The sequence below is a fragment of the Colletotrichum siamense genome (genome assembly GCF_013390195.1).
Source record: "Colletotrichum siamense strain Cg363 chromosome Unknown KSG_Cg363_contig04, whole genome shotgun sequence".
NCBI classification, from domain to species: Eukaryota; Fungi; Ascomycota; class Sordariomycetes; order Glomerellales; family Glomerellaceae; genus Colletotrichum; species Colletotrichum siamense.
In genome coordinates, this window is record NW_023501017.1 from 4,623,207 (window position 1) to 4,637,617 (window position 14,411).

The window sequence follows — 14,411 nt, forward strand, 5'->3', positions numbered from 1 at the left end:
AACAGGATTCCCCTCACCGCGACCCATCATTATAAATATTGTCCTTAGGTCCTGTACAAAGTATCAAGTCCACCATCTTCATCCGATCTCAATCTTCACCGAGGTCCAACAAATATACCCCGCTATGGCCTCGACAACGCTCACCGAGAACACCTTCACCCACAGCGGTGACAAGACCACCTTCTACTGGTCTGCTGGCCCATCTCAGGGACCGCTGGTCATCTTCATCCACGGCTGGCCCGCCAACGGCGAGTCGTGGAAGCCTCAGCTCCTCGCCCTCGCCGCGCTCGGCTTCCGCACGATCGCGCCCGACACCCGCGGCTACGGACGATCCAGCGTGCCCAAGGAAACCTCCGCCTACGCGTTGGAGCACCATGTATCGGACATGCTGGCCCTGCTCGCCCACCTTGGCCGTGACAAGGCGGTGTGGATCGGACACGACTGGGGTGCCGGCCTCGTCTGGGGCTTCGCCGCGCAACACCCGGAGAAGTGCGTGGGCGTGTGCTGCATGACGGTCCCGTACCAAGTCCTCGCGAATGGCCTGGAGGGTCTCGCCGCTCTTTCCAACCGCGAACTGTATCCCGAGGACCAGTACCCGCTCGCTCAATGGGACTACCAGGCCTTCCACACCGAGCAGCCTGAAGCCAGTGCCAGCCAGCTAGCGGCCAACGTCACCAACACCGTCAAGCTGTTCTACCGAGGCGGAAGTCCGCAGACCTACGGCAAGCCCGCTTTTACCGCGTCAGTTCGGAAGACCGGGGGCTGGTTCGGCGGCCTCCCAGAGGCGCCAGACACGCCCTTCGAGTCGACGCTGTTCAAGGACGACAAGCCGGCGTTTGATCGCATGGTCGCAGAGTTTGAGAAGAACGGCTTCGAGGGCCCGAATGATTACTACCGCAACCACCCCGCCAACAAGGCGTACAACCTCAAGGCACCGAACGGGGGCCGGCTGTCGTACCCCGTCCTCTTTGTGGAGGCACGATGGGACAGCGTCTGCGATACTTCCATTTCGAGATTGAGTGAGCCCATGCGGGAATTGTGCGATGACCTCACCGAGGTGAGCATCGAGGCGGGGCACTGGGTTGCGATGGAGAAGCCGGAGGAGACCAACGCGGCACTCGTGAGGTGGATTGCTCAGAAGCTGCCCACGCACTTCCCCGGCTACTGGAAGACACCGTTTGTGTCGCGCAAGTGAGAGGATAGTCTGTAGGTTTATGATCTTATTCAGAAACGACGACACGAATTCAGTGCAGTTCTAGCCTACGCGTTTGCCATACTCTTTCGGCCACCGGTGACCGTGATTGTCCGAACGGATAGATGTGCCGGCGCACGTTTATGAACACGATAATTTGCCACCGCGAAAGCGCATCGCTATTTGGGTAAGGCGGTGATCGAAATGGATCGTCAGCTAGCTATCGTCATGGGAGAATTTCTCGAGTCAGGTCCCAGGTCCGACCAACTCGCTTGTTGCTTGTGTGGATACTGCTGGATATGAAACAATCGACATGATGCTTCTCATTGGATCACGAACTCTTCGTGGAGTTTAAGGCTGGACCTATCCATGTGTCGGGGCGCCCGGGGAACTGGACGATGGCCGATCATCCTAACGGAGGACCTGATTGAGGATGAAGCAGCCTGGGCAGAAAAGTGAGCTTTACGCAAATGGATTGGACCAGTGTAGCGCTGACGACTCAATTGAATTTGACATATTTTCCATGTTTTTATCCGAGCATTGACGCGTGGTCGTCGACGATTCAGAGGTGAGGTTGTTGTTTGTGCGTCTAAGGTTAATCATCCTGATGGCCGGGGTAGGTCTGCTTCTATGGAGCCTCTAATTTCGGTTCTTTATGATCAACCTTCGTGACAAGCTTGAATATTTTCCGTCTCTTTAGGGGCGCCCGCCCATCCCAACAATGAAGGGCACTTGTTGTCCTTCTTGCTTAAGGCTGAATGTGCTCAGAGCACCTCGGTTTAGTATTTCCATGCTTCAACCTTAACCGCAACGATTCTGGGCGGAAAGCACCTGTTTGAGCATGGCATCGTCGCAAAAGGCCTGGGAGCTCGAAGACCGGCCCTCGCCGACCTTTCATCAACAACCACAACAACACGCGCCCGCGAACGGCTCCGCACAAAATGCCGTGCCAGAACATAGGTGGCCTTTCCAGGAGGTAGAGGACGACAAGCAGTCTCCTCAGTGGCCCTTCCACGGCGAGGACGAAGCCAAGAAACCGCCCCCCACGTCGTTGCATCCGCCGCCCGCAGCTGGCCCGCCATTTCAACGCCAACCTTCAGTCAGTCCGAGTCCGAGGCCAAGCCATACCCGCCATGTGCTTAGCTACTGGGCCCTCGAGCTCCTCACGGTGTTCGTCGCGGTCGGCCTTCTCGTTGCCATCATCGCCCTCCTCGCGTACTACGATGGCCGCTACATGCCAGAATGGCCGTTCGAGATCAACCTCAACTCCGCCATTGCCTTTCTGTCGACCTTTCTTCGGGCGGCCATCGTCGCCGCTGTTGCGGAGATCATCGGCCAGATCAAGTGGACTTGGTTCACTGAGCAGACGCGCCCGCTTCACCACCTGCAGGACTTTGATGCGGCCAGTCGGTCTATCCTCGGCTCCATGAAACTCCTGGCGGTGTTGATATGGAACATGGGATTTACATCTGCTGGCCTGCTTGCCATTGGGGCCGCGTTGGTAACCATCGCCAGTTTGTCCGTCGGCCCCGTCACACAGCAAGCCGTCAGAACCAGCACATGTCCTATGTTGCAGGACCATATCAACTCTTCCATTCCGGCTGCCAACTATGTCCCCGGATCATCAGCTTACTACCGAGTGGGTGCGGGCTCATATGAGATCGAGGTGGACATGAAGAGTACCATGATCCAGGGCATCACAGACCCAAACAGCCAGTACAGCAACGTCCAAGTCAGCTGCCCCAGTGGTAACTGCACATGGCCGGACTACGGCACAGGCGTCACGCACGCGAGCATCGGCATGTGCAGCAAGTGCATTGACACGACGAGCTTCGTCAGCGGGCCCAACAACGTGAGCAACATCACGCTGCCTGATCAAGGCGCTTTCATCAACATCATGTCTGGCAATTACATGTGGATGGGGTACAGCAACCTCAGCGCGTACACCAGTCTCTTTACTGAGGATTTTGCGGCGGCGTCGGCAGTCTCGCTTGCGAACTTTAGCATGCTCATGATCTCGAGCTCGCCTTGCACGTCGGACAACTCGACGGGGATACCCAAGCTCGAGTGCCCGCATCGCGTCACCGAAACAAATATGAACTCCTATGGTGATCTCGGAGACTACATCGCCGCCTCGTGCGTTCTGTACCCTTGCATGAAGGAGTATTTCGCCCAGTACGAGAACAACACTCTGACAGAGAAGCTCGTCCGTACCACGACGGCGGTACCCAATAAGGCCGAGCTTGGATCTCAGGGCTCGTATTATTACTCGGGATACGGTAACTACACAGCCCGCCGGAGCCCATGCGTGCTTGACGACGGCACCTGGTACGACTTCAACAATCAGAGCGACGCCCTCGACGTCCCGGGACGCACCTGGACGAACTATACCATCGCCGACAATGACATCCGCCTGGTACCTAACGCCTGTCTGTACAAGATGGACGGCACATTCTTTTCGGCGTTGTCCAGTTTCCTCAGCGTCGATCTCTTTAGCGCCACTTGTAGATACGACAACATGCAGAGCGGCCATCTCAACTGCTTCGAGTCATGGTGGCTGACGCCGTTGTGGGCCGAGAAGAATGCGACGGTAGCCAGTCTGACCAGCGCCATAGACAGCTTTGCATGGGCCGTCACCAACAAGTTCCGCATGACGGGTCTTGGTCCCGACATCCATCGGGGCGTCGACGCCCTCAAGAACCGGGGCGCCCAGGCACTCGGCGAAGTATGGGCGAGTAGCACGTGCACCTACTTCGACAGCAAGTACATTGCGCTGCCCGCCGTCCTCGTCGCCTGCTGCGCCTTCCTCCTTGGCTGGGTCATCATCAAGAACTACACCGACCCGGAGCAGCCGGTGTGGAAGGGCAACGTGCTCCCGCTGCTCTTCTTCGGGCTGCATGATAAAATGGGTCCGCAAGCCGGAATCGGCCCTAGCGCTACGAGCGAACCGGGCCAGCCGAGGGATGGCGGGAGACTGGCGAGGAACATGTCGTTCTTCCGGGAGAATGGCCGCGCGGCGCCGGAGCTGGACAGGATCCAGCAGGAGTCGGGACGGATGTGGGTGCGGTTCCACGGCGGAACAGACCCTGGTTTCTTGGATCTGGGCACGAAACGGCATGACCCGGAGGCTGCGAACTCGGGGCTGGTGTCTGGTAACTTGGGGAATAATGATTTCCGCGGAAGGCCGGCGGGTAGATAATGTTTAGATGATAATGTGTATTTCTGGTTTCGACGTACATCTTGTTGTTGAAAGTGACGTGACTTCTCATGCACGGCAAGTGTTTGCAGGATTAATGCTCAGACGTGAATTTCATGACTCATTTGTAAGAGTTTGCTCTTTCTAATTATTTTACAGCTTGGACTTGACGTCTTCCTCTCTGCCCTGCAGGTTCGGGTGGGGAACTCGTACTGGTCGAGTTACCGCGTAGAACGCCAGACCCTCGGACTTGGTTGAGAACTAAGATGCAGACACGTAAGTTAGCCTTCCAGCCTGTAATGATGAGGTAAAAGGAGGATACGAACCTGGACCTTGGATCCGACGTGGAAAAAGGCAAAGTCACCGGGTACGAGGTGGTGAGTGATACCAGTGGCCTCGTCCTATCAAAAACGTGTTTGTTAGTGTCAAGGTCTCATGGTCTGCTCATTGAGATGCAACTTACCAAGATGTCGATCTGACCACTGAGGACGTACTTGGTCTCCTCAAAGGTGTAGTGGGCGGGGCGGGAAGGGCCGGCGACAATCTTGTAGAAGCCCGACGTGAAGTGGGCGGGAGAGTCGGTGGTCTCTGTGCGGATCCTATTGGGACGTCAGGCTTCGTCATGTGAACCAGTGGGCTGGAAGAAACATACGAGTGGAAGTCGGCAACGGTGGCGTTCTCACCCTCGGGGAGGGGGATGAACTCGTGGCCCGCGCCCTTGATGATGGTAAGAGGAACGAGGCTCGACACTTTGACGACCATCACAGTAAGCAAACATGTATACGACCTCGTGGCATGGTTCTGCTGCCCAAAAGCAGACGCCGGATACAAGGGGGGTCTTACTTTTGATGATTCTCTCAAAAACTTCCATAGAATTGATTAAACGCACGATAAACTTGGTTGGTCCCGATAAAGAATTACATACTTATACCACGACTTACAGTCGTCGTCGGTTGCAGTTCCGAGAGACAACTCGGAGCATTCTCGGGGTGTTGGGGTTGCCGTTGATGATATCGGGAGCCGACCCGGCGGTGTCTCCATCCCGGTCGAGGTACGGGTAGATCATCCGCCGCCTATCTGATGTCGTGCGAGCCGGGGTAGTGGGGCCTGACGAGCGGGGCATGTCTTCCTTCACCAATGACATTATCGATACACTCCAACCTATCTAGTAAATTCATCAGACTTCATTACAACAGACTTCTAAATTTCCCCATTCGCCTAACATGATAATCGTGAATTTTCTTGAGAGGCGGTGACCATGATCCTAGCCATCCGATCTGAGTCCATGCGGTTGTCACAGGCTTGGCAACTTCCATTAGCGTCGCGCCCAGGCTTGGCGGTACTTGGACCTCAGCATCAAGCTAGACAGCTTTCAATGACCATTTTCAAGTACGTTGAACTAATATTCTTTTCGAATTCCGATGTTTGGGTACTCGGAAGCAACCCACAGACGAGCATTCGCTATCTTATGGATCAGCCGGCGGGCGGTGCATGATAACTGCCGCTGGACCCCTGCATGCAGCTAGCTTCTCCAGATCCGAACGCCGAGAAACGCCGTGTCGGGCCCAGGCCCGCGTGGAGGGAACTGCGCCGAGCTTGCGACGGTTGACGGACCGAACCGGCCAGTGCCGAACTAGCGCGAGCCCGGACGGGTCGGGGCCGTGGGCCTTTGTACCACGCCGTCTTCCGGCGAGTGCACTCACCGACAATCGTGAGGAAAGCAGATAGACTCCTGATGGCTTCACGCAGGCCCGATGAAGCGCATTGAGAAACAAGTCTCTCTAGCGGCCAGTCTAGTATTTAATACAATCCATGCGCCATCGCTGCTTCATTTCATCCATTACGGCTGCGCAATGACGCAGTCACCCACTGACGATTTGCCTCGAATTCACAGTGGTCATCTTTCTCAACTTTGCTACTCATAATCAAATCAAAGGGGGAATAGAAGGGTGTCTTTCGAGCCCATTGGGGGTTCTTCGAAGGAGAAACCGCCACAGACCGTCGAGTTTCACTGTTGGCCAAAGAACTTGATTTCATTGGCGGCCAAAACCTGTCGATGCATACCGCTTTAGGCTCAAAGAATACCAGTGGCTATGAAAGTGAACGAAGTGTTTTAACAGGCCTGTTGGGTCGCACTCAATACGAATGCTGCAGCACAGGGGTCAATCACCCCCTGTTTCACCAATTTTCTGCTTTATATATACACGGGGTCATCTGAAGTGCGACGTTCTCGTATTTAGACATGCAAATAACTCTACTCAGTATGTCTATTGCAAAAGGTCTGCATGCATGCAAAACAAAGTCTCAAGTAAAGCAGGAAGCTAGAGTTCATCATAGTACATCTTGTGCATTGGCCCCAAAAACAAAAATTCTGTAGCTAAAATCAGCTCCCCGATCGTACATTTGAGGCTCGGCAGCATGACACAGCTATCTTCACACATAGCATATGTTGCTCAGAGGAGGAAGGTCAAAGAGCAATTACACTTTCCTCTAGTACGTCACTCATCATTGGCATTTGATCAGCGTGATGTTTTCGAGTGTATGGTCTCTACCTCCGATAATTGGCAGAATAGAGAATATGGCATCCATGACCGAAACAAAATCAGGCCTCATGATAGTTGAGCCAAACGACAATGTGATCCAAACGAGATCATCATCGCGTACGCAGAAAGGGCAGGAGCAAACCTAGCAGCCAGCGGAGATCTTGCATTCCTGCAGTGAGTCTCGGTGTGGGCAATGTTGAAAAGCGCATCTCCTCCTTCTCCGGCATGGAACAGATGGGTTGCAGTTGAACATCCAGCCCCGCCGAGTGAGACGGGTCGGCACCTTTGACGCGGCTTGGCGGTCGACGACTACGAATTATGCTGTAAGTTTTGTCGATCTGTTTGTTGGCTATGAGCTTGTATTGTGGTGGCAGTGAAGCATCAAGAGTGTGGTGTGGGACACACACACAAGAGGTCCCCTCAGATTCTTCTCTGTAAGCGGCCCTTCTGTTGCGGCATTTTCGCATGAGACCGCGGGAGAGACCAAGTAGGGATCATCAACTTTGGACTTTGGGTCAGAAGCTGGGTAATCATCCCGACTTGGCAATGTCAATGTCAACGGTCCGGACTTTCACGCACCTCGAAAGGGGGGCAGGTTGATTCCATCGCAAGTGCCACTTTTCAGACGATGCGAAACAGGGCATTTCAGTATGGATAGGGGGCATGGGACAAATGATGGCGACCTCCATGGCTGGCCATCCCCCCCATCCATATGGAAGCCAGGTTGGTAAGCGATGGCTTTCTGGAAGCCCCCGACAAACGGTGCGCGATTCGTTCTCAGAGTCTACAGACCTCTGGCAGAGGGTAGTTTTGCTGTTTTGGATCGCGGTGGAGACGGCGGTGATGTCGTTGATTCGAGGGATATTATGGGACACACGTGTGGGCAGGGAGATCTGACGTTGTCGTTTGAGGCGCCATGGTGTTGGGCTGCTGGTCGACTGGGTCTCTGGCCTTAACCCATGATGTATGGCTGCTTTGAGACACGAAAGTGGATGGGGGAGGTTTTCTGACAAACCTCGTGCATCCTTGATGTCCTCGAGTCGGGCCCCTGGCTCGACAGGGGTGATGCCGGCTTACCGCCAGTGAGGATGCGACCTGCGCTAGCCTGGTTTCCGCATGCTTCAAGTTGCCCATTTTTTTCTTCTTCCCTCGCTGTCTCGTCTCCGGATTTGCAAGGTGGGAAAATCATTGGATTCGGCAGTACAACCGAAAAAGGAGCGAAGGGGTTGTTTCTCTGGGTAGGTTGGAAGATCGGCGTCGATCAACCTAGACACGGGAAAATCTCCTAATGCTGTAGACGATCAGTACCTCACCAACAGCACCCAACCTACTAAGCTTTTGCCATTTCCTTCGCGCTTTCTATTGCAGCCTTACAGCCAGTTCTCGGCACGAAGCGATGTGTTCGTCGCCGCGTGTCTTGGCAAGTCAAGTGCCTTGGCGATTTACCGAGGGAACGACAACGGCAAAAACACCCGAGTTTGACAGCTCCCAGCGGCGTCATCTGGTCTGTGCAAAGTCTCATCACAGCCACAGTTCATTCGGCCAAACAGTTCAGACCTAGCAACTATTCAGACGCGGGCGAGGGACGAAAGGGGTGGGCGGCGAAGGGGATGCGACAAGGGGAGCGGGGCAGGGAGCCCGCGGGCTTAGCAAGTTCAGCGCGAAAGAGGCGAAAGGAAAAGGCATGCAGTGCACACACGCCGGACAGGTCACAGAGACAGCGAGCAGCAGGTTCGAGCATGACGGATGACAGGTGACAGGCGACAGATGACACGCGCGTGTCAGTGTCGTCCAATACCTCAGGCCGTCATGCGTTGCATCTCGTCTCCCCTCTCCTTCTCTCTCTGTGTCTCCCAGCGCCCTTCAGCTTCATCTCATCTCTGCGAAATGTGCCAGATCTGACGGCCAATTGAGCCGCAAGTTGTCGTCGAAGGAGCCCCGCTAAGGTGATGGTGCTCTTGGCAAGTGAAACAATATGCGTCCGGGGTGAGCAGCCCGCGCTCCCCGACTACAGTTTCCCATTTCCCAACGCGGCCTAACAGGCGTTTCAAGATCGTCCTTTTCGATGGTGGAGAACGGTAGCGAGAGCGGCAATAGACAACGAGCAATGACAGTGCCGTCGGCAGACAGTTCCTCGGGGAAATTATTTCGTCAGAGCGCCGCGGTTCAGAAACCGAGGAGATTTTGGAAGGGTGGTTTGTGGCTTTTTCGGCTGATGCAGGTTCGGCGTACGAGTTCGGCTTACAGGTTCGGCGCCAATTGAGCCCCCCCTCAGATGAAATCAATGACACGGTTCACGCGCGCGGGGTTGGGCTGTCAGTAACAGACATTAACAACTTCAACAACAATAATTAAAACTCCTTTTAACATTAAGGTAGGAAGAGCCAAAGACATGGGCTCAAATATGACAATTGACAATCTTAACATCATGCTTTCGACATTCCCTCATTCTACATCGGAAAGAGCTGTGATTCGCTCGTTGGCACGTCAGGCTTCTTAGGACATGCAGATAAGGTGTGTTTGGCCTGCATGCGCTGCGTGTGTCCCTCAGCTGAAGGATCTGCGGTAAGGTAGGCCCCTCCAACGGCAGGTTTTGCCTGAGTCTCTTTAGCGCGCTGCCATCGCTGCGCCGTTGAATGCCACGGATGTCGCCCGAAAAAGAGCCTTGTCGATATTGGGATGGACCTACACACATGCTCACTCACATCAATCGCCTCTCCCCGCGAGCCCCTCCCCCCCACCAACCACCCGCCGCAGGGCTAGCGACGTTGAAGATCTCGCGACGTTTCACGTGCCTCAGACACGATGGGGGGCACCTGTCGCTTCGTCCCTGACCCTATTGGGGATAGGTCTGGTTTGAAGGGCTCGCCGAATTGTCTGAATCGAGGACGAAGGACTAGGGAAGGGTTCATGGGTCGGCATGTCTAGCCGCGGAGCTACGAGCTCTCGGGACGCGACTCTTGGCGTACAAACATATTTCCCCCAAAGAGTAGAGACTGTAGACATCACCTTTTAAGCTCGAGTATAAAGATCTCGAGATCGTCCGCCCTTCAGTTCGTGTTCCTCTCTATTCTTCAGCAGTGTCTTCTTCTTTCTTCTCTTCTATTAACTTCTTATCTTCTATCTCGCCGATTGATTCGTGCGTCAGACTTTCCGTCGCTTCCAATTTCTCTCAAACCAGTCTAATCGCCATCCCGCCATCTTTAATTAACTCAAAATCCTTTTTTCAACGTCCAACGTTCAATCAATCAAAATGGTTTCCAAGACCCTCCTCTTCGCTCTCGCAGCCGCTCCCCTGGTCGCCGCCCACGGCAAGCCTGTCGTTCTGACTGGCAACCTCGGCGGCAACGGCACTGCTCTGGCCAACCAGGGCGGCGTTGTTCCTCTCACCGGCCCCAACAGGAAGGTTAGTCTATTTACAACAGTATTCACGCCAATTAAACGCGCGCTAACCACCTTGCAATGCAGACTGAAGTCGACACCACTGTCTTCAAGAGCAAGAACATCATGACCGACGGTCTCGGCCGCACCACCGGCAACGGCAAGGTCCAGGTTGCCGACATCGACGCCGCCAACGCCATGTCCGGCGGCACCCTTCCCCAGGTCTCCTCCACCGGCGGCAGCATCTCCGGAACCTTCCACGTCGTCACCACCGACGGTGCCGGCCCTCTCCGCGCTGTCCTCGACCCCACCGGCACCGGCTCCTTCGCCAACGGCGTCGAGCTCACCGCCACCCAGAACGTTCCCGGCAACAACGGAAACATTAGGCCCAACGGCCAGGTCCCCGGCCAGAAGAACGCCCGTGACCTCTTCGAGCGTGCCATCTACAAGCGTGCTGCCAACGTCAACAAGGACTTCGTAAGTAACACTCTCATGTCTATGCTGTGCAAATTGATAAGAACCAGCGGCTAACATTCCATTCTCCACAGCCCATGGCCTTCTCCGTCCCCGACGGCACCCAGTGCACGGGTACCTCCGGCAACCTGCAGAACGTCTGCTTGGTCAAGATCGCCAACAACAACGGCGCCGGCCCCTTCGGTGGCGTCATGGCCATCCAGATCCCTCCCGCTGGCGCTGCTGCCGCCGCTCCTGCTGCCAAGCGCGAGGTTGACTTCGAGGCTTAAGCGACCAGATTTCTTTGGACGGATTTTGAGATTCTGATGGCTCAAGACCCCTGGTGGGCAGCTAATTGGATGGCCACCTGTCATCAGACAACCTTTTCTTCTAGCAGTAGATAGTTAGTTCGGCTCTGCTAATTCACTTTTTTTTCTTCAAAGAAAATTATTGGTGTTTGTGTGATTGATCGTGACATGAGGGGGCCCTCTTGGATTTTGTGAAGGCTTTGGTGTGCAGATCCGCACTCCTGTAACCTCAGGTTTCACTCCATTCTGAGCGCAGTCAGTCTGCTACCGGGTTCTAGACTCCTTTTAAACTTGGCGTTGGGCTTTCGTATTTATCCTCGTCCTATATGTGCCATCGGAGTCTTCCGTCCCAGAGATGGAGACGTACAACGGTGTTCCTCGGTTTGATTGCTCACAAGGGTGAACTCGGTGTGGGAGAGAGCTACCCGCCAATCACGGTGCTTCCGTTCTCTACGGCTATCCTATCACGTTGATGTAGTGAAATGCAATTGGGCGTTATCACTTACTCCGCCACTCTCCACGCTCTTTTCTTCCGTCGTAGGGCAAATTTGGGGAATGTGTGGTTGTTGGTGCTAGTAACAGTTACGTACGCTACTCAGCCTATCCATCCCACCGGATGTTATGACGACGCGTCGTTCAACACGCATCGCCAAACTATGGAGCTGGCTAGAATGCCTCGAAACGGTCGATGGAAGGTACATCAGAGTAATCGCAATTATTGCAGGCCGACTGAGAAGAATTGTGCGACCATGTGGCTGTTATGCCATTATGCCAAGCATCTACATCCCCTTTCTGGAAACTTGCCCATTTGGACTCAAAAAGGCAACGCTACAGCCAACGCGACTCCATTCGAGAAAGATTCCAACATCAAAAAATCAACGTATCATTGTCGAAGGGGCTCTTGGGTCTGTCTACTAGCCCTATGGACCATAGGGCAGGCCATGGTAGCACAGACGGAAATGCCGTTACGCCAGGATGCCATTCACATCGATGACCCCAGAGAACCCTTTGGACTTACAAAATGCCTGGGCTTCAAACAGATCCTTACAGCATACGCCATCAGACGCAAAAAAATCAGACGTTTACACCTGTTGGCTGTCAAAAGTTCGTCCCATAAGGCCCCCCTTTCATATAAAAGCTTGGTGCATGAGGGGCGCGTCTATTTTGGATAGAGTAAGGAGGATCGCCAATTCCGCCTCGAGGTCACGTAAGACCGGGAAACGCGTCAGTGAGATGATGGCGATGGAGGCTTTTCGTGGTCGCCGAGGTCCAAATTTTCGGCTCCGGTAGGGAATGGGCCCGGTCCCCGGTGGGCTGAGTCCCGCGGAGCGGGTCCGAATCCCACCTCCCGACGGCTTGGCCTCCCACCTCCCGGATGGCTTATACCGGCCCCTTACCATTCTGCCCGTAGAATTTCATGCTAAGCTACTACCACACTCTATTCTGGGCCACACGGAGAGCCTCTACAGGTCGAGAATACAGCTGGTCGGCCAATGGGACGTCAGTCAATTACGAATCGTCACCCCAGTTAACCGTCCGCAGCAATACCCACAGCACTCTATCGGGACAACACCGACGGTACAGGGGACGGTCGTAATTAGGCGTCATGCGATAGGAGGCGTAAGGCAGAGGCTGGACTGTAGAGGCTAGCAACGAGGCTCATAGACCATGACGACTTCAAGATGAAGGGATTTTGTATAAGTAAAGAAGGGTTCTCCGCGACAAAGTAATCTTTCAATTCAGCATCCTCATCACACTCACATTCACAACTCACTCACTCACTCACTCACTCACTACCTCTATCAATCACTTCTTAACCACTCTCACTTTTACCACTTCCTCCAGTAACCGTCTCAACAACTTCATCTGAGGTTTTTCTTTTCCAGCCAACCGCAACAATGAAGTTCACTACCTTCGCTCTTACTGCCCTCTCCCTGGCGGCCACCGAGGTCTTCGCTCACCCCGAGAAGTTGACCAAGGAGAACATCAGACGCGAGGCTGCCCTGGCTGGTCGCTCTACCAACAAGTGTGCCGCCGCCATTGAGAAGCGCAAGGCCGAGATCATCGCCAAGCGCTCCCAGCGCCTCTACGAGCGCCGCGTCGCCAACGGCGACATCGTCCCCAGCAGCCACGGCATGTCCAAGCGCAACACCCTCCAGTACACCTCCATCCAGAACAACACCTGCCTCTTGGCCCCCGAGACCATCTTCGGCCCCTACGGCGTCGACGGTGAGATGAACCGCCACGACCTCCGCGAGTCCCAGCCTGGCATCGACTTCTACTTCGACATTGGCGTCATGGACATCAACACCTGTGAGCCTTTGGAGGGTGCCTCCGCTTCCATCTGGCACTGCAACGCCACCGGATCATATGCCTCCTTCACGGGCATCGACCCGGACACCTCCGAGCTCCTCGACGGCTGGGAGAAGCGCTCCGACGGTACTACCGACGACGAGACCTTCCTCCGCGGCGTCCAGGTCTCCGACTCCAACGGCATGATCGAGTTCCTGACCAAGTTCCCCGGCTACTACGTCTCCCGCTCCACCCACATCCACGTCGCCGTCCAGGCCAACGCCTCCAGCGGTATCTCCTACAGCCAGAGCGCCATTCAGCACGTCGGCCAGCTCTTCTTCGAGGAGGACCTGCTCTCCCAAGTCTACGCCGTCAGCCCCTACTCTTCTCACCTCGAGACCCTGAACCGCACCACCAACGACGAGGACTCTGTCCTGTCCAGCGCCAGCGAGGACGGCTACAACCCCTTCATCAGCGTCTCTCTTCTCGGTGACAGCATTGAGGACGGCCTGGTCGGCTACATCACCATCGGTGTCAACGCCACTGGCGAGGAGATTGCCACCACCGGCACCGATGTCAACCCCCAGGGTTGGATCCCCACCGTCTCCGTCGGCACCGCTAAGCTTGCTGAGGCTACTGCTGCTGACGCCGCTGCCGGCTACACTTCTTAAGTCTCATAAGGGGACTTGAACATTGCATATCATGGCGTTTTTTGGATTTCTTTTCCTTGTGTTCGGGCTGGTTCAAAGCATTTAGCAGCGATAGGGCGACGGGTCTCAGGGGAAGTAGCATAGCAAGGCGTTTGCATATAGATGGTTGGCACACAAAATAGATACGAATTGATTACTCAATTTTCACACGTTTCCTGGCTGTTTTCTTTTTTGGTTTGTCCGGCTTGCCGCTTGAGCATGCAATTATTTAATAGCTACAAATACGCAATCAACAGCAACTTGAGTGAATACGACACCTGCATGGGGTCTTGGCATTGCGGATCTGTGCGGCCATTCAGTCACCTGAACAAAAGGGAAGAGACCCAGTGTCATCAA

The 14,411-nt window shown here is 54.8% G+C and overlaps 5 protein-coding genes across 5 annotated transcripts; 4 read left to right on the plus strand and 1 right to left on the minus strand.

Annotated features, from left to right (window-relative positions):
• Window positions 1–124: 124 nt before the first annotated feature.
• On the plus strand, window positions 125–1,195 carry EPHX2-2-1 (Bifunctional epoxide hydrolase 2; the record flags this gene model as incomplete). Its single annotated transcript, XM_036638985.1, has 1 exon — window positions 125–1,195. The coding sequence occupies one exon, from the start codon at window positions 125–127 to the stop codon at window positions 1,193–1,195; it is 1,071 nt and encodes a 356-aa protein (XP_036495408.1).
• An 838-nt stretch (window positions 1,196–2,033) lies between these two features.
• CGCS363_v007137 (uncharacterized protein) lies at window positions 2,034–4,391 on the plus strand (the record flags this gene model as incomplete). Its single annotated transcript, XM_036638986.1, has 1 exon — window positions 2,034–4,391. The coding sequence occupies one exon, from the start codon at window positions 2,034–2,036 to the stop codon at window positions 4,389–4,391; it is 2,358 nt and encodes a 785-aa protein (XP_036495407.1).
• A 150-nt stretch (window positions 4,392–4,541) lies between these two features.
• Window positions 4,542–5,150, minus strand: CGCS363_v007138 (uncharacterized protein; the record flags this gene model as incomplete). Its single annotated transcript, XM_036638987.1, has 4 exons — window positions 4,542–4,649; window positions 4,715–4,789; window positions 4,852–4,987; window positions 5,041–5,150. The coding sequence occupies 4 exons, from the start codon at window positions 5,148–5,150 to the stop codon at window positions 4,542–4,544; spliced, it is 429 nt and encodes a 142-aa protein (XP_036495402.1).
• Window positions 5,151–10,184: 5,034 nt separating this feature from the next.
• On the plus strand, window positions 10,185–11,055 carry CGCS363_v007139 (uncharacterized protein; the record flags this gene model as incomplete). The annotated part of the gene is made up of 3 exons (XM_036638988.1): window positions 10,185–10,337; window positions 10,400–10,789; window positions 10,861–11,055. The coding sequence occupies 3 exons, from the start codon at window positions 10,185–10,187 to the stop codon at window positions 11,053–11,055; spliced, it is 738 nt and encodes a 245-aa protein (XP_036495401.1).
• A 1,916-nt stretch (window positions 11,056–12,971) lies between these two features.
• On the plus strand, window positions 12,972–14,036 carry CGCS363_v007140 (uncharacterized protein; the record flags this gene model as incomplete). The annotated part of the gene is made up of 1 exon (XM_036638989.1): window positions 12,972–14,036. The coding sequence occupies one exon, from the start codon at window positions 12,972–12,974 to the stop codon at window positions 14,034–14,036; it is 1,065 nt and encodes a 354-aa protein (XP_036496247.1).
• Between the last annotated feature and the right edge of the window lie 375 nt (window positions 14,037–14,411).